This window comes from Tachyglossus aculeatus, chromosome X1 (genome assembly GCF_015852505.1).
Source record: "Tachyglossus aculeatus isolate mTacAcu1 chromosome X1, mTacAcu1.pri, whole genome shotgun sequence".
NCBI lineage: Eukaryota > Metazoa > Chordata > Mammalia > Monotremata > Tachyglossidae > Tachyglossus > Tachyglossus aculeatus.
The window spans coordinates 116,181,990-116,201,260 of record NC_052101.1 but is presented as its reverse complement, the minus strand read 5'-3'; the positions used below and the strand labels follow the sequence as shown (position 1 = coordinate 116,201,260).

At 49.8% G+C, this 19,271-nt stretch overlaps 1 protein-coding gene across 1 annotated transcript; it reads left to right on the top strand.

Moving 5' to 3' along the window:
* The first annotated feature begins 6,936 nt into the window (after positions 1-6,936).
* On the top strand, positions 6,937-7,797 carry LOC119949995 (telomere length and silencing protein 1 homolog). The gene has a single exon (XM_038771855.1). It carries the CDS (start codon positions 6,937-6,939, stop codon positions 7,795-7,797), a length of 861 nt encoding a protein of 286 aa, XP_038627783.1.
* The last annotated feature ends 11,474 nt before the right edge of the window (positions 7,798-19,271 follow it).

Sequence of the window (19,271 nt, the reverse complement as noted above, 5' to 3'; positions counted from 1 at the left end):
GAGGAAGGTCAGGGCTAGAGAGGGAGGTCTGGGAATCTTCCATATAGAGATGGTAGTGGATGCCACGGGAGAGAATTTGTTCTCCAAGGAAGTGGGTGTAGACCTAAGACTGAGAAACTTGAGGAACTCCCACAAGCAGCAAGGCTCAGTGGAAAGAGCACAGGCTTTGGAGTCAGAGGTCATGGGTTCAAATCCCAGCTCCACCAATTGTCAGCTGTGTGACTTTGGGCAAGTCACTTAACTTCTCTGTGCCTCAGTTACCTCATCTGTAAAATGGGGATGAAGACTGAGGCCCCCCGTGGGACAACCTGTTCACCTTGTAACCTCCCCAGTGCTTAGAACAGTGCTTTGCACATAACAAGTGCTTAATAAATGCCATTATTATTATTATTATTATTAATTATGGGGTGGGAGGCAGAGGAGGACCCCACAAAAAACTGAGGAGTGGCCTAATCCCCTAGATCTTTCTACCCTCTGGTCTTCAAGCAGCCTTCTCTGAGGAACCAGCCTATTTCTGTCAGGGAAGTTGGGGAGGATGGCTCCTGGATTGTGACCCCCAAGTCTGACTCTAGGCCAGCTCCTGGTCTAGCGGGTGGGCGATTTGGGGAGCTGAACCTGACCTGTTCACCCCTAATCCAAGGGACAAGCCCCCATCCCTGGAATGACCTCCCTTCAAAGCCCTACTGAGAGCTCACCTCCTCCAGGAGGCCTTCCCAGACTGAGCCCCCTCCTTCCTCTCCCCTTCCCCATCCCCCCGCCTTACCTCCTTCCCCTCCCCACAGCACCTGTATATATGTTTGTACAGATTTAGTACTCTATTTTACTTGTACATACTTACTATTCTATTTTATTTTGTTAATATGTTTTGTTTTGTTGTCTGTCTCCCCCTTCTAGACTGCGAGCCCGCTGTTGGGTAGGGACCGTCTCTATATGTTGCCAGCTTGTACTTCCCAACCGCTTAGTACAGTGCTCTGCACACAGTAAGCGCTCAATAAATATGATTGAATGAATGAATGACCACAGCAGAAATATGACCACCCACCCAGACAGGGGTGGCAACATCCTCTCGTGTGTGGGCCTGGAGGACTGAAAGCCCCCTTCCCTGGAACTTACAGCCTTAATTCGTTATTTGACAGGATGTACCCAGTGTCTGTTATATGCAGAAAGCTGTATGAAGTGCTGGGGCAAGATGACTACTGAGGATCAGTGAGTCATGGCCCCCGGCCCACATCAGGGCTCACAGTCTAGGAACGAGCGACAAAGAGGAGGGAGACGACTGACAACGCGACGAAAGATTAAAAAAAACACCAAGAATCCGTGGTAATAGTCATGGTATTTATTGAGCCCCCACTGGGTGCGATGCCTGGTTCCAATTGCGAGACACATTCCCTGCCCACAAGAGGCTCATGTTCTTAAGGCGGGGAGGTGCGGGGGGAATGTAGAGAGACAGACATAAAACTATTTACAAGCAGAGGAATCAGAATTATCGCATATACATTTGAACAGACATATGGACACAAGTTCTGAGGATGGGTACAATCATAACCGCAGTGACAGTAATAGTTGTGGTGTTATTTGTTAAGCGCTTACTAGGAGCCAAGCACTGTACTACACACTAGGGAACTAAACAGAAGAGGCAGCAAAAACCCGAGTCCCTCCATGGTGTCTACCCCACTCCTGGGGTACAACGTGCTTTATCTGGGTTAAGAGTGGCATGGCTACTTCCTGGGTTGAGGGTGGGAGGCCACATCCTCCACTATCAATCCATCACCCAATAGTAACCAGCGCTGTTGATTGACTGCTTATTGTGTTCAGCACATTGTTCTAATCTCTTGGGAGCCTACAGTATGGTTAGTAGACATGATCCCTGCCCACAAAGAGCTCGCATTTTTAAGATGTAATAATAATGATACTGATAATGTCATTTGCTGAGCACCAATGAGGGACCAAGCTCTGTGCTAAGCATTGAGATGGAACCAAGGTATCAGACTAGGCCATGATGCTAGACTAGGATAGACCAGACTAGGCCATTGTGTCCCCCCCTGCTCCTCCTCCCGGATAAAGCGACCTTCTTTAGGGAGCCTTCACTCCCTCCTTTCCCTTGTTAGGACCAGACAGGACAGGATGTGACTGATTCCCCTGCCCCCCTCCCCGGGGAACAAGGCCCTTGTTCTCACCATGTTACTTTGACAACAACCCACATTGGCACCTACTCAGCCCACCCATGTTATCCAGCTGTTTACTCCTCTTCCCAGGTGTTTCCTCTCCCTTGAACCCCCATAACAGTTCCACCCTTCTCCAGAACTGCCATCCACAGGACTCCATCCTCCACCACCTCAGAGACAACTCGGCTAAGAGCCCCTGGACTCTCCTTGCCATTAGCCTTTTTGATTTGACCGACCCATGGACAATTCAACCTTCTGCTCTGGGCATCATCCGCTTATTTTATTGTTGCTATTGCATGTTAATTGTTAACTGCTCTCTGCGACGTCATCATCTGCTTATTTTATTGTTGCTATTGCATGTTAACTGTTCACTGCTCTCTGTGATGTCATCATCTGCTTATTTTCTTGTTGCTATTGCATGTTAATTGTTCACTGCTCTCTGATATCTGCTTATTTTCTTGTTGCTATTGCATGTTAATTGTTAACTGCTCTCTGTGATATCATCTGCTTATTTTATTGTTGCTATTGTATGTTAATTAACTGCTCGCTGTGCTTTCAATATGTCTAAGACTGAGCTCCTACCTTCCCTCCCAAACCCTGTCCTCTCCCTGACTTTCTCGTCACTGTAGACGGCACTACCATCCTTCCCGTCTCACAAGCCCACAACCTTGGTGTCATCCTCGACTCTGCTCTCTCGTTCACTCACACATCTAATCTGTCACCAATACCTGCCGGTCTCACCTCCACAACATCCCCAAGATACGCCTTTTCCTCTCTATCCAAACCGCTACCTTGCTGGTTCAATCTCTCATCCTATCCCGACTGGATTACTGCCTCAGCCTCCTCTCATCTTCCATTCTCCTCTCTCTCCCCGCTTCAGTCTATACTTCACTCTGTTGCCCGGATTATCTTATCGAATGACTCCGCATTCTCATTCAACCCACGTATCCAATACACCACTAAATCCTGTCGGTCTCACCTTCACATTGCCAAAATCCCGCCCTTTCTTCTCCCTCCAAAACAGCTACCACGTTAATACAATCACTCATCCTATTTGGACTGGATTACTGCATCAGCCTCCTTTCTGACCTCCCAACCTCCTGCCTCTCCCTACTCCAGTCCATACTTCACACCGCTGCTGCGCGGATTATCATTCTACAGAAACGTTCGGGGCATGTCACCCCCCTTTAAAAAATCTCCAGTGGTTGCCTATCCACATCCGTATCAAACAAAAACTCCTCACTACTGGCATTAAAGCTCTCCATCACCTTGTTCCCTCCTACCTCACCTCCCTTCTCTTCTACAACTCAGCCCGCACACTTCGCTCCTGTGGTGCTAACCTTCTCACTGTGCCTCGATCTCATCTGTCTCGTCACCGACCTCCAGCCCAAGTCCTACCTCTGGCCTGGAATGCCCTCCCTTCCTCAAATCTGCCAGATAATTACTCTCTTCGCCCTGCCCTCAAAGCCTTACTGAAGGCATACCTCCTCCAAGAAGCCTTCCCAGACTAAGGCCCACTTTTCCTCATCCCCCACTCCCTTCTGCACTCTGCCCCCCTCCCTTTGCTCTTCCCTCCTCTCCCCACCCCACAGCACTTTTGCATATATATTTGCAATTTTATTTATTTATATTTTATTCACGTCTGCCTCCCCCACTCTAGACTGTGAGCTCGCTGTGGGCAGGGATTGTCTCTCTTTATTGCTGTATTGTACTTTCCCAAGTGCTTAGTACAGTGCTCCGCACATAGAAAGTGCTCAAAAAATGATTGAATGGAACAAATGAATGAATGACTACAACCTCCTCACCTGCTCGCCCACCCACCCCTCGTAAAAATGTCCTGTTCCCCCTTAGAGGCTTCCGATCTGTTGATCCCCCCTCCTCTAATATCCTACAACAATCATGCCCCATTTGGTCTCCAAACCCCAAAATACCTTCTCTTGGCACACAAGTTGACTCCCTCAAGATCGCTCTCTCCACTGCACTCAAAGGCTCCTGTGGTTTGGGCTGGCACGTCTTGCCTCTGGCCTGGAGCTCCCTCCCTCTCCCTAAACACAACCTCCTCTCCGTTCCCCTACAGAGCTCTCCAATTTTTTGACCCCCATCCAATTTTCTCAACTCATCATGCCCTACTTAGCCTCCATACCCAAACTGCCTTCCCTTGATGACTAAATTGATGCTCTCAACACTACCCCCTCGACTGAACTAAACTCAATCCCTCCCCCCATCACTTCATCGATCTCATACCACTCATCCACAGTCCACCTCTTCGCTCCTGTGCATGAGCCGCAGAGCAGTAATGGCTGAAATCTAGACATCAGGCCGACTCTGTCCACTTCAAGTTTTTCCTTGTGTACTTAAACTCTGCCCTCTCCTCTGTCCGACAAAATTATTTCTCTACCCTTACTGACACCCAGACCCTTCGCCCTCGTCAGTTGTTCCAGGAATTTAACTCCCTCCTCAAACACCCTGTCCCCCCCCACCACCTCCATCCCTTGCCTCAAATGACCCGGTCACCTACTTTATTAAGAAAATTGACATTAACAGGCATGATCACCCTAAAATTTCCCCTGCCCCTCCCCACTCCTGCCACTTCAACTCTCCCATCTTTTCCAGCACTATCTCTTGAGAGAAGGCAGGAATTCTACCCTAAATCCACCCCGTCAACTTGAGCATCTGACCCCATTCCTTCACACCTTATCAAAAAACACTTACCCCCTCCCTCCTTGCCACCCTGTCATCTTCAACTGTTCGTTCTCCAGTGGCTTCTTCCATACTGCTTTCAAACACGTCCACGTCTCCCATATCCTAAAAAGACCCTCCCTTGACACCACAGCTCCCTCCAGTTATCGCTCCATCTCTCTCCTACCATTCCTCAATTCCTTGAACTAGCTGTCTACACCTGCTGTCTTGAATTCCTCTTCTCCAATTCACCCCTTGAGCCCCTTCAATATGGCTTCCATCCTCTTCACTCCACAGAAACCTCCCTCTCAAAGGTCACCAACGATCTACTTCTTGCAAAATCCAATGGCCTCTACTCCACCTAATTAACCCTACTCCTTGATTATAGAAAATCAAACAGTAGCCCCAAAAGTTACGGGGCCAGTTCCCTTACTGGGTGACCTGACCTATCAAGCGGAATTGGCGGGACACCCATACACGGGAGCTGTGGATATTGCCAAATGCCTTCTTTAGTATAAACGATTCACCCCACTTCTCAGGAACAATTTGCTTTTACCTGGTCAGGAATCCAGTATACCTTCACGCGACTGCCACAGGGTTATGGAATAGCCCTACATTATGCCACAGCATTATGGCAGAAGAAATTAAAGTGGTCCCTGGGTTAGGGAAGATGCTCATGAGGTAGAATGAGTGATGCAACTCAGTGTCCTCAGTAGAGGCACGGGGACTGGTGTTCAGGACACATAAAATCCAGGGGCCCAGCCAGTGCATCAAGTTCCCCGGGATTGAGTGGACCGGGGGCGGACACTGTATTCCATCAGGTCATAGAGAAGGTATTGGCATTGGACATGCCCACTAATCAATTGTATTTATTGAGCACTTACTATGTGCAGAGCACTGGACTAATAAAAAGTCCAGGCATTCCTCGGGGCAGTGGGGTTCTGGCCCAAATCGCCAAACCAATGTACGACAAGTAGGAAACGGAATGAGTTCAAATGAAGCTCCATAAAAGAGAAAGCGTTTCAGGGCTTAAAGCAGCACATTTCACTCCCAATGACCCTGGGGCCACGGAACCCCAAGGCGGAAAAGATCTTATTTGCGGGAGCTGTCCCCATTAACACTGCTTAATGTCTGTGGCAAAAACCCGTGGACTCTGTCTGTTCGCAACCGCTAGGGTTTTGGTGTCACTCCTTTATGGGGGCGGAAGAGGTTATTTCTCCCCTGAAACAATAGGCCCTAGCTGTTTATGAAGGATTAGCTAACATTGAAATGCTGCCAGGGAGTGGGCCAATCCAGGTGAGAACGGGGCGGTCGGTGTTAGAAGCCCGCTATCGGGCTCCAATGACCTGTGACCAGGGTCATGGCCATCCCCCTCCCGGACACTGAGGTTTCGCCCTGCGGCCGGTCAGAAGCTCGTGTATCTCCCAGATGACCCTCGAGAGTCGAGCTCTCTGCTGACCATCCAACTTCCCTGGACTGGGCCCCCTCCCATAATAATAATAATAATAGCATTTATCTAGCGCTTATTATGTGCAAAGCGCTTTTATGATCACTTGGGAGGTTACAAGGTGATCAGGTTGTCCTAAGGGGACTCACCCCTTGAAGCGACCTCTAGTCCTTCCAGGGCCGTGGGACATTGTGTTCCCCTGCTTTCCCCCCACCATACGCGACCGTCTTTGGGGAGCCCCCACTCCCTCCTTCCCTGTGTTAGGATCGGACCGGCCGTGACTGATTCCCTCCACCCTCTCCCAGGGGAACAACTGTGTTCTCACTTGGGAGAACAACTTGTTCTCACCGTGTTACTTTAGCAACAACCCGCATTCACACCTCCTCAGCCCACCCATATAATTTGGCTCTTACTCCTCTTCCCAGGCCTTTCCTCTCCCATGAACCACCATAACAGTTCCACCTTTCTCCAGAACTGTCATCCACAGGACTTCATCCTCTACCACCTCAGAGACAATTCTGCCAAGAGCCCCTGGACTCTCCTTGCCATTAGCAAGTGGGGCCTGCCTGTCACAGCGAGTGCGTCGGCCGGTGCCGGAACCTGGAAACAATTGCAACAACAGCAGAAGCAAGAAGCAGCAGCAGCATGCCTGCAGGCAAGACTTTCCGCCGGCGCCGGGCCAAATCGGACTCGGAGGACGACGAGCAGGGCACGGAGGAGGTTGGATTGAAATTGGAAGAAGCCAAAGAAGTTCAGAGCCTGAGAAGGAGGCCCAATGGAGTCAGTGCTGCAGCCTTACTGGTTGGTGAGAAAGTCCAAGAAGAAACGACAGTCGTGGAAGATCCATTTAAGATCAAGACTGGTGGAATGGTGGACATGAAGAGGCTGAAGGAGAGAAGCAAGGATCGGATTAATAAACAGGAAGACCTCAACCTAGGAACATCTTTTTCTGCAGAAACCAATTGGAGGGATGAAGATGCTGACATGATGAAGTACATTGAAACGGAGCTGAAGAAAAGGAAAGGGATTGTGGAAAAGGAGGAGCAGAAGGTGAAGCTGAAGAACGCAGAGGACTGTCTGTATGAGTTCCCTGAGAACATCCGCGTTTCATCGGCCAAGAAGACCGAAGAGATGCTGTCCAATCAGATGCTGAATGGCATCCCAGAGGTCGACCTGGGCATCGATGCAAAAATACAAAATATCATTTTGACGGAGGACGCCAAGGCCCGTCTGCTAGCCGAGGAGCAGAAGAAGGATGGTGAAACGTCCTTCATCCCGACCAACATGGCCGTGAATTACGTGCAGCATAACCGATTTTATCACGAAGAGCTGAACGCGCCAGTGCGAAGGAACAAAGCAGAACCCAAAGCTCGACCCTTACGTGTGGGAGATGCCGAGAAGCCAGAGCCTGAGCCTTCGGCTCCAAACCGTAAGCGGCCACGTCATGAGAAAGCAACTGATGACTATCATTATGAGAAGTTCAAGAGGATGAACAGAAGATATTGACATCTTCTGTACAGGACTCTTGTTTGCCATGAGGTTTTATTTTTTCATCGAGCTCCAGATGGAGTGTAGGTATTAAAGTAGGGATCATTTGTTTTCGCGGTACTAGTTATCTGCTGGGTTTTTCAAACAGTGGATTTTTAACTTGGCAGTTTTCCACTGTCCTCTCCTGGATTTTCCTATCACTGCTGACGGCACTACCAATGTTTTTGCCTCACAAGCTCGCAACCTTGGTGGCATCCTCGACTCCGCTCTCGTTCACGCCACACATCCAATCCGTCACCAAAACCTGCTGGTCTCACCTCCACAACATCGCCAAGATCTGCCCTTTCCTCTCCATCCAAACCACTACGTTACTAGTTCTATCTCTCATCCTATCCCGACTGGATTACCACATCAGCCTCCTCTCTGATCTCCCATCCTCCTGTGTCTCCCCACTTCAGTCTCTACTTCACTTTGCTGCCTGGATTATGTTTCTACAGAAACGCTCTGGGCACGTCTGGCTTTCTGCCCCTCTGCCTTCAAACATGCCCATGTCTCCCCCATCCTAAAAAAAAAAACCCTCTCTTGACCCCACTGCCCCTTCCAGTTGTCACCTTATCTCCCTCTTACCCTTCCTTTCCAAACTCCTAGAACAAGTCATCTACACTTGCTGCCTTGAATTCCTCAACTCCAGCTCACTCCTAGACCCCCCCCAGCCTGGCTTCTGTCCCCTACACTCCACCAAAACTGCCCTCTCAAAGTTCACCAATGACCTCCTTCTTGCCAAATCCAATGGCTCCTACTCTATCTTAATCCTCCTCGACCCCTCAGCTGCCTTTGACACTGTGGACGATCCCCTTCTCAACACGTTACCCAACCTTGGCTTCACAGACTCCGTCTTTTCCTGGTTCTCCTCTTACCTCTCTGGTCGTTCATTCTCAGTCTCCTTCGTGGGCTCCTCCTCCCCCTCCCATCCCCTTACTGCAGGGGTCCCTCAAGGGTCAGTTCTTGGGCCCCTTCTGTTTTCCATCTATATTCACTTCCATGCTTCAACTATCATCTCTACACAGATGACACCCAACTCTACATCTCCTCCCCTCTTCTCTCTCCCTCCCTCCAGGCTCACATCATCTCCTGCCTTCAAGACATCTCTAAGATCGAGCTCCTTATGTTCCCTCCCAAACCCTGTCCTCTCCCTGACTTTCCCATCACTGTGGACGGCACTACCATCCTTCCCGTCTCACAAGCCCGCAAGCTTGGTGTCTCTCATTCAACCATCACATCCAATCCGTCACCAAAACCTGTCGGTCTCACTTCCACTTAGTGAGAGTTTAGTACAGTGCTCTGCACACAGTAAGCGCTCAATAAATACGATTGATTCCACGACGTCGCCAGGATCCCCCCTTTCTTCTCCACCCAAATCACTACCTTGTTGGTCCAAACTCTCATCCTAACCCGACTGGATTACTGCATCAGCATCCTTTCTGATCTCCCATCCTCCTGTCTCTCCCCACTTCAGTCTATACTTCACTCTGCTGCCCAGATTACCTCTTTCTACAGAAACGCTTCGCATGAAGCAAAAACTCCTATTGCCTTCAAAGCTCTCCACCACCTTGCCCCCTCCTACCTCACCTCCCTTATTTCCTCCTCCACCCCACCCTGCTCCTGTCACTAACCTCCTCACTGTGCCTCGATCTCACGTGGGCCACCATCGACCCCTGGCCCACGTCCTACCTGGAATGCCTTCCCCCCACACATCGGCCAAACTAGCTCCCTTCAAAGCCCTGAGAGCTCACCTCCTCCAGGAGGCCTTCCCAGACTGAGCCCCCCGCTTCCTCTGGGAAACATCCAGGTAAACCGCTGCCAGAAGCCAAGGAACCCTTTCTTTGTTCACTTTAAATATATCCTTTCCTGCCTTAACTCTGCCCTCTCCTCTGCTAAACAAAACTATTTCTCCTCCCTTATTGACACCCATGCCCATCATCCCCATCAGCTCTTCCATACATTCAACTCCCTTCTCAGGCCCCTGGTTCCTCTCCCTCCTCCTTCCCTCACCCCCAACGATCTGGCCTCCTACTTCATTAATAAAATTAAATCCATCAGGTCTGAGCTCCCCAAAGTCACTCCCCCCAACCCGGCTCTGCAACCCCCCGGCTCTCAACGCTCTCTGCTACTCTCCCATCCTTCCCAGCAGTATCCTCAGAGGAGCTCTCCTCCCTCCTCTCAAGTGCTATTCTGGTCACCTGTGCTTCTGACCCCATTTCCTCTCATCTTATGAAATCTCTCACTCCGTCCCTTCTCCCCTCTTTAACTTCCATCTTCAACCGCTCACTCTCCACTGGTTCCTTCCTCTCTGCCTTCAAACATGCCCATGTCTCTCCCATCCTAAAAAAAACCCTCTCGACTCCACGTCACCTTCTAGTTATCGCTTATCTCCCTCCTACCATTCCTTTCCAAACTCCTTGAACGAGTTGTCTACACGCACTGCCTCAAATTCCTCAACGCCAACTCTCTCTTCGACCCCCTACAATCTGGCTTCCATCCCCTACATTCCACGGAAACTGCCCTCTCAAAGGTCATCAATGACCTCCTGCTTGCCAAATCCAATGGCTCATACTCTATCCTAACCCTCCTTGTCCTCTCAGCTGCCTTTGACACTGTGGACCACCCCCTTCTCCTCAACATGCTATCCAACCTTGGATTCAGACTCCATCCTCTCCTGGTTCTCCTCTTCTCTCTCCGGTCGTTCATTCTCAGTCTCTTTTGCGGGCTCCTCCTCCCCCTCCTATCCCCTTACTGTAGGGGTTCCTCAAGGTTCAGTTCTTGGTCCCCTTCTGTTCTTGATCTACACTCACTCCCTTGGTGACGTCATTCGCTCCCACGGCTTCAACTATCATCTCTACGCTGATGACACCCAAATCTGCATCTCTGCCCCTGCTCTCTCTCCCTCCCTCCAGGCTCGCATCTCCTCCTGCCTTCAGGACATCTCCATCTGGATGTCTGCCCGCCACCTAAAACTCAACATGTCCAAGACTGAACTCCTTGTCTTCCCTCCCAAACCCTGCCCTCTGCTTACTGTGTGCAGAGTACACACCACTACCCTGCTCGTTCAAGCTCTCATCCTATCCTGTCTGGATTACTGTATCAGCCTCCTCTCCGATCTCCCATCCTCCTGTCTCTCCCCACTGTACATGTCTACATCTCTACATCTCTAGCCTTGATCTATCTCTTTCTCTCTCCAGTCTCGCATCTCCTCCTGCCTTCGAGACATCTCTACTTGGTTACTGTTCTGTTACCTCAAACTCAACATGTCCAAAACAGAGCTCCGTATCTTCCCATGCAAACCTCATACTTCCCCATCACTGAAGACAGCATCACCATCCTTCAAGTTTATCTCACAAGCCAATATCCTTGGTGTTAACCTTGACTCCTCTCTCTCATTCAACCCATCAGTAAATCCTATTGGTTCCACCTTCACAACATCACTAAAATCTGCCCTTTCCTCTCCACCCAAACTGCTACCACGTTAATATAATCATTCGTCCTATCCTGCCTGGATTACTGCATCAGCCTCCTTGCTGATCTCCCAGCTTCCTGTCTCTCCCTAATCCAGTCCATCCTCCACTCTGCTGCCCAGATCATTTTTCTTCAAAAGCGTTCAGTACATTACCCCACTCCTCAAATAACTCCAGTGGTTGCCCATCTACCTCCAGATCAAATAGAAACTCCTCACCATTGGCTTTAAGGCACTCCATCACCTTGCCCCTCCCACCTCACCTCACCTCTCTCCTTCTACGACCCATCCCACACATTTTGCTCCTCTAGTGTTAACCTTCTCACTGTGCCTCCATCTCATCTATTTTGTCGCCAACCTCTAGAGCACATCTTGCCTCTGGCCCGGAACGCCCTCCCTCCTCAAATCTGACAACCACTCTTCCCTACTTCAAAGCCTTATTGAAGGCACATCTCCTCCTAGAGGTCTTCCCACTTTTCCTCATCTCTCACTCCCTTCTGAGTCACCCTGATTTGTTCCCTTTGCTCTTCCTCCCCCCTCAACCCCACGCCTCTTACATACATATTTGTACTTTTATTTATTTGTACTGACGTCTGTCACCACCACCCTAGAGTGTAACCTCTTTTTTGGGCAGGGAACGCCACTATGGTTATGTTGTACTTTCCCAAGCGTTTACTACACTGCTCTGCACATGGTAAATGCTAAAGTATGACTGAGTGGATACCTACAGAAAATGTGAATCGCTCGATGCTCAAGCAGGATTCCAGAAAGGGGAAGGGGCACAGGATATTATTGCTAATGTCTGTTGGATAATTGAAAGGACAAGAGAATATCAAAAGGAAGTCAGCATCTGCTTTGTTGATTATAGCCAGGCCTTTGACTGCATAGACCATGAGAAACTCTGGAGCTCATTAAGGAAAATGGGCATGCCGGACCATTTAATTACATTAATATTGAAACTGTATGCTATATGGGAGACTACAGTAAGACTCCTTCACTCTTGTGCACGAGCCACAGAGTACTGCTGGCAGAAATCAGACTGATTTTATCCACATCAAGTTGATCCTCGCATGTTTTAACTCTGCCCTCTCCTCTGTCTGGCAAAATTATTTCTCCACCCTTACTGACACCCAAGCCCATCACCCTCGCCAGCTGCTCCAGAGATTAAACTCCCTCCTCAAGCCCTCTGTCCCCTCAACACTACCATCCTTTGCCCACAATGGCCTGTCCAAGACCGAGCTCCTTATGTTCCCTCCCAAACCCTGTCCGCTCCCTGACTTTCCCATCACTGTGGACGGCACTACATTCCTTCCTGTCTCACAAGCCCGCAAGCTTGGTGTCTCTCGTTCAACCATCACATCCAATTCGTCATCAAAACCTGACGGTCTCACTTCCACTTAGTGAGAGTTTAGTACAGTGCTCTGCACACAGTAAGCGCTCAATAAATACGATTGATTGACTCCATGACGTCGCCAGGATCCACCCTTTCTTCTCCACCCAAACCGCTACCTTGTTGGTCCAATCTCTCATCCTAACCCGACTGGATTACTGCATCAGCATCCTTTCTGATCTCCCATCCTCCTGTCTCTCCCCACTTCAGTCTATACTTCACTCTGCTGCCCAGATTACCTCTTTCTACAGAAACGCTTCGCATGAAGCAAAAACTCCTATTGCCTTCAAAGCTCTCCACCACTTTGCCCCCTGCTACCTCACCTCCCTTATCTCCTCCTACACCCCCCCGGCTCCTCTGTCACTAACCTCCTCACTGTGCCTCGTTCTCACCTGAGCTGCCATCGACCCCTGGCCCACGTCCTACCTCTGGCCTGGAATGCCCTCCCCCCACACATCGGCCAAACTAGCTCCCTTCCTCCAGGAGGCCTTCCCAGACTGAGCCCCCCCTTTCCTCTGGGAAACATCCAGTTAAATGGCAGTCAGGAGCCAGAGCACCCTTTCCTTCTGCTTCCCCCTGCCCTAGCCTGGAAGACAAAGAAAGTGGATTATGGAAGCTGTGGGGAGGACTCCCAGACATCGGAGAGTGCAAAAGGACTACCCTTCTTCCCGTCTCACAAGCCTGCAAACTTGGTGTCATCCTCTACCATTACCATCATCAATCTCTCAACCTTTCCCGACTGGATTACTGCATCAGCCTCCTCTCTGATCTCCCATCCTCCTGTCTCTCGCGGCTTCAGTCAGCCCTGCTCTCTCTCCCTCCCTCCAGGCTCGCATCTCCTCCTGCCTTCAGGATATCTCCAAATGGGTGTCTGTCCGCCATCTAAAACTCAACATGTCCAAGACTGAACTCCTTGTCTTCCCTCCCAAACCCTGCCCTCTCCCTGACTTTCCCATCACTGTTGACGGCACTACCATCCTTCCCGTCTCACAAGCCCGCAACCTTGGTGTCATCCTCGACTCCGCTCTCTCGTTCAACCATCACATCCAATCCGTCACCAAAACCTGCTGGTCTCAGCTCCATAACATTTCCAAGATCGCCCTTTCCTCTCCATCCAAACCACTACCCTGCTCATTCAAGCTTTCGCTTTATCCCGTCTGGATTACTGTATCAGCCTCCTCTCTGATCTCCCACCCTGTCTCTCCTCACTTCAATCCATACTTCACGCCGCTGCCCGGATCGTCTTTGTCCAGAAACGCTCTGGGCACGTTACTCCCCTCCTCAAACATCTCCAGTGGCTACCAATCAACCTACACATCAGGCAAAAACTTCTCAACCTCGGCTTCAAGGCTCTCCATCATCTCGCGCCCTCCTACCTCACCTCCCTTCTCTCCTTCTACAGCCCAGCCCGCACCCTCCTCTCCTCTGCCACGAATCTCGTCACTGGGCCTCATTCTCGCCTGTCCCGCCGTCGACCCCCGGCCCACGTCATCCCCCTGGCCTGGAATGCCCTCCCTCCGCACGTCTGCCAAGCTAGCTCTCTTCCTCCCTTCAAAGCCCTACTGAGAGCTCACCTCCTCCAGGAGGCCTTCCCAGACTGAGCCCCCTCCTTCCTCTCCCCATCCCCCTGCCTTACCTCCTTCCCCTCCCCACAGCACCTGTATATATGTATATATGTTTGTACATATTTATTACTCTATTTATTTTACTTGTACATATTTATTCTGTTTAATTTGGTTTATATGTTTTGTTGTCTCCCCCTTCTAGACTGTGAACCCTCTGTTGGGTAGGGACCATCTCTATATGTTGCCAACTTGTATTCCCAAGCGATAAGTACAGTGCTCGGCACACAGTAAGTGCTCAATAAATACAACTGAATGAATGAATGAATGAATACTTCACTCTGCTGCCCAGATTATCTTTGTACAGAAACGCTCTGGGCATGTCACTCCCCTCCTCAAAAATCTCCAGTGGTTGCCTGTCAACCTACGAATCAAGAAAAAACTCCTAACTCTCAGCTTCAAGGCTCTCCATCACCTCGCCCCCTCCTACCTCACCTCCCTTCTCTCTTTCTACAGCCCAGCCCGCACCTTCCGCTCCTCTGGTGCTAACTGCCTCACTGTGCCTCGTTCTCGTCTCTCCTGCTGTCAACCGCTGGCCCACGTCCTTACCATGGCCTGAAATGTCCCCCCCCCCCCCACATATCCGCCAAGCTAGCTCTCTTCCTCCCTTCAAAGCCCTACTGAGAACTCACCTCCTCCAGGAGGCCTTCCCAGACTGAGCCCCATTTTTCCTCTCCTCCTCATCGCCCAACCCCTCTGCCCTACCACCGTCTCCCCACAGCACTAGTATATATTTGTACACATTTATTACTCTATTTACTTTACTTGCATATATTTACTACTCTATTTTATTAATAACGTATATATAGCTATAATTCTATTTATTCTGACAGTTTTGACACCTGTCTACTTGTTTTGTTGTCTGTCTCCCCCTTCTAGACTGTGAGCCTATTTTTGGCTATGGACCATCTCTATATGTTGCCAACTTGTACTTCCCAAATACAGTACTCTGCAAACAGTAAGCACTCAAATATAACTGAATGAATGAATGACTCCACCTGTGCTTCAGACCCCATTCCCTCTCATCTTATAAAAACTCTACCCCCTTCCCTCCTCCGCTCCTTAACTTCCAACTTCAACCGGTCATTCGGCAATGGTTTTCTGCCCCTCTGCCTTCAAACATACCCATGTCTCCCCATCCTAAAAAAACCCTCTCGACCCCACTGCTCCTTCCAGTTATCGCCTTATCTCCCTCCTACCCTTCCTTTCCAAACTCTTGGAACGAGTCATCTACACTTGCTGCCTCGAATTCCTCAACTCCAACTCTCTCCTAGACCCCCTCAAATCTGGCTTCCATCCCCTACACTTCACCAAAACCTCCTCCAGGAGGCCTTCCTAGATTGAGCCCCCCCCTTTTCCTCTGGGAAACATCCAGGGAAACCGCAGCCAGAAGCCAGGGCACTCTTTCCTTCTGCTTCCCCTGCCCTAGCCTGGAAGACAAAGAAAGTGGATTAGGAAATCCATGGGGAGGACTCCCAGCCATCTGGGAGTGCACAAGCGAAGTCCGCCTCCATCTCTCCAGTGGTATTGGTTGGGGCTTCACCGGATCCAAGGCCTTATTGGCCAGTTACCATATACTGGACTCCCAGACAGGTAAAGCATAGATCCTTCCTCAGACACAGAGGCTGAAGCAACCACTGTGGAAGGGAATATGGAAAGGCATCAGGGCCTCTGGGTGAGGGCTGTCAATGGGCATTAGTTGACTTATGTGAATATCTGTCTCCCCCTCTAGTCTGTAAGCATGTGCGGGCAGGGAACGTGTCCCACTCTGTTCTATTGCACTTTCCCAAGTTCTTAGTACAAAGCTCTGTACACAGTAAGTGCTCAATAAATACAATTGAGTGACTGCTGTACAGTAAGTTCAATTCTGGGTCCCCTTCTATTATATTCTTCACCACGGAACTAACAATGTGTGGTGAAGAAAAGATCCGCCCTTTCCTCTCCAACCAAACTGCTACCTTGCTGGTTCAATCTCTCATCCTATCCCAACTGGATTACTGCATTGGCCTCCTTTCTGATCTCCCATCCTCCTGTCTCTCCCCACTTCAGTCTATACTTTGCTACCCCGGTAATCTTTGTACAGAAACACTCTGGGCATGTCACTCCCCTCCTCAAAAATCTCCAGGGGTTGCCTGTCAACCTAAGAATCAAGCAAAAACTCCTCACTCCCGGCTTCAAGGCTCTCCATCACCTCACCCCCTCCTACCTTACCTCACCTCCCTTCTCTCCTTCTACAGCCCAGCCCGCAGCCCCTGCTCCCCTGCCGCTAACCTCCTCAGTGTACCTCGTTTTCGCCTCTCCCGCCCTCGACCCCTGGCCCATGTCCTTCCCCTGGCCTGGAATGCCCTCCCTCCTCACATCCACCAAACTAGCTCTCTTCCTCCCTTCAAAGCCCTACTGAGAACTCACCTCCTTCAGGAGGCCTTCCCAGACTGAGCTCCCTTTTTCCTCTCCTCCTCCCCATCACCCCTATTCCCTTCCCCTCCCCAGTGCACTGGTATATTTGTACATATTTATTACTCTATATATTTTACTTGTACGGGTTTACTACTCTTATTAATGATGTGCATATAGCTATAATTCTATTTATTCTGATGGTGTTGACACCTGTCTACTTGTTTTGCTGTCTGTCTCCCCCTTTCTAGACTGTGAGCCGGTTTCTGGGTAGGGACTGTTTCTATATGTTGCTGACTTGCACTTCCCAAGCGCTTAGTACAGTGCTCTGTACACAGTAAGGGCTCAATAAATACGACTGAATGAATACGCTAGTACACACCCCCTCCTGGCCCCCTCTTCAACTCCCATCCTTCCCAGCAGTTTCTCTAGAGATTTCCTGCCTCCTCTCAAAAGCCATCCCCTCCACACGCACATCGGACCCCATTCCTTCACACCTTATTCGAACTCTCGCTAACAGCCAACTTTAACCATTCGCTCTCGAATGACTTCTTCCCCACTTCTTTCAAACATGCCCATATCTTCCAAAACAAAAACCACATACAAACTGCCGCCCCCCCGACAAAAAACCCACAAAAAACCCCCTTTTGACCCTATGGCTTCCTCCAGTTATCACCCCATCTCCCTCCTACCATTCCTATTCAAAATCCTTGAGCGAGTTGTCTACACCCACAGTCTCCAATTCCTCTCGAATTCTCTCCTTGACCCCCTCCAATCTGGCTTCTGTCCCCTTCACTCCACAGAACCCACCAACTCAAAAGGTCACCAATGATCTTCTTGCCAAATCCCATGGCCTCTACTCCATCCTAAGCCTCCTCACCCTCTCAGCTGCCTTCACTCTCAACCAGCCCCTTCCACTGGAAACGTTATCCAGCCTTAGCTTCACTGACTTGGTCCTCTCATTTCTCTGGCCTTTCATTCTCAGTCTCCTTCATGGGCTCCTCCTCTGCCTCTCACCCACTGTGGGGGGGGTGTGTGTCCCACAAGGCTCAGTTCTGGGTCCCCCTCTATTCTCCATCAGTACCCACTCCCTTGGAGAACTCATTCGCTTCCATGGCTTCAGCTACCACTTCTATGCAGATGACACCCAAATCTTCAGCTCTAGCCCTGATCTCTCTCCCTCTCTCCAGTCTCGCATCTCCTCCTGCCTTCAGGACATCTCTACTTGGATGTCCTCCCATCACCTCAAACCTAACATGTCCAAAACGGAGTTCCTTATCTTCCCACCCAAATTTTGCTCCGCTCTCTCTCACTCTCTACAGTTTTATATATCACCCTGCCTTCAAGGCATCTCGACTTGCATGTCCTCCTATCACCTCAAACAATATGAACACAATGGAATTTATCTTCCCACCCAAACCCTGTCCTCTCCCTTCATCCCCACCCTTCATGTTTCACAACCCTGTAACCTTGGTGTTATCCTTGACTCCCCTCTGTCATTCAACCCACATATTCACTGCATCACTAAATCCTGTTGGTTCCATCAAAGCGTCGCTAAAAATCCATCTGATCCTCTCCACCCAAACTGCTACCACATTAATACTTATCCTAAACCACCTTGATTACTTCATCAGCCTCTGTGCTGACCTCCTTGCCTCCTGCCTCTCCCCACTCCAGTCCATAGTTCACTCTGCTGCCCGGATAATTTTCCTACAGAAACATTCGGGATGTTTCCCCCACTCCTCAAGAAACTCCAGTGGTTGCCCATCCACCTCCACATTTGACAAAAACTTCTCACCATTAGGTTTAAGCACTTAGTGAGGTTGCCCCCTCCCTCCTCACCTTACTTCTCTCTCACTACAACTAAACCCGCACACTTTGCTTCTCTTATGCTAACCTTCTTACTGTACTTGTCAGCTGTGTGACTGAGGCACAGAGCAGTGAAGTGACTTGCCCAAAGTTACTCAGCTGTAAAATGAGGATTGAGACACTGAATCCTATATGGGGCAGGGACTGTGGCCAACCTATCCAGCCCAGAGCTTAATATAGTGCCTGGTACACAGTAAGTGCTTAACGAATACCACAATTACTATTACTATTACTTTGATCTCCTCTATTTCACCTCCCGCCCACATTCCACAATGCCCTCCCTCTTCTTAGTCAACATTTACTCTCCAGACTTCAAAGCCTTGTTGAAGGCACATCTCCTCCAAGAGGACTTCCCTAAGCCCTCCTTTCCTCTCCTTCCACTCCCTTCTGCAGCTCCCTGATACGCTCCCTTTATTAATCCCTTTTCCCAGCCCCAGAACACTTATGGACATATACATACTTTATTATGTCTGTCTCCCCCACTAAGCTGTACACTCACTGTGAGCAGGAAACCTGTCTTTTTTATTGTACTCTCCCAAGTCCTTAGTATAGTGCTTTGCAAACAAGTGCTCAATAAGACCATCACCCTCTCCCACTTCAAAGCCTTACTGAAAAAACATCTCCAAGAAGCCTTCCCCAACTAGGCCATTTCCTCATTTCCCATTCACACCTGTGATTCCCTTGCTTTTAGATTTGCACCCTTTAT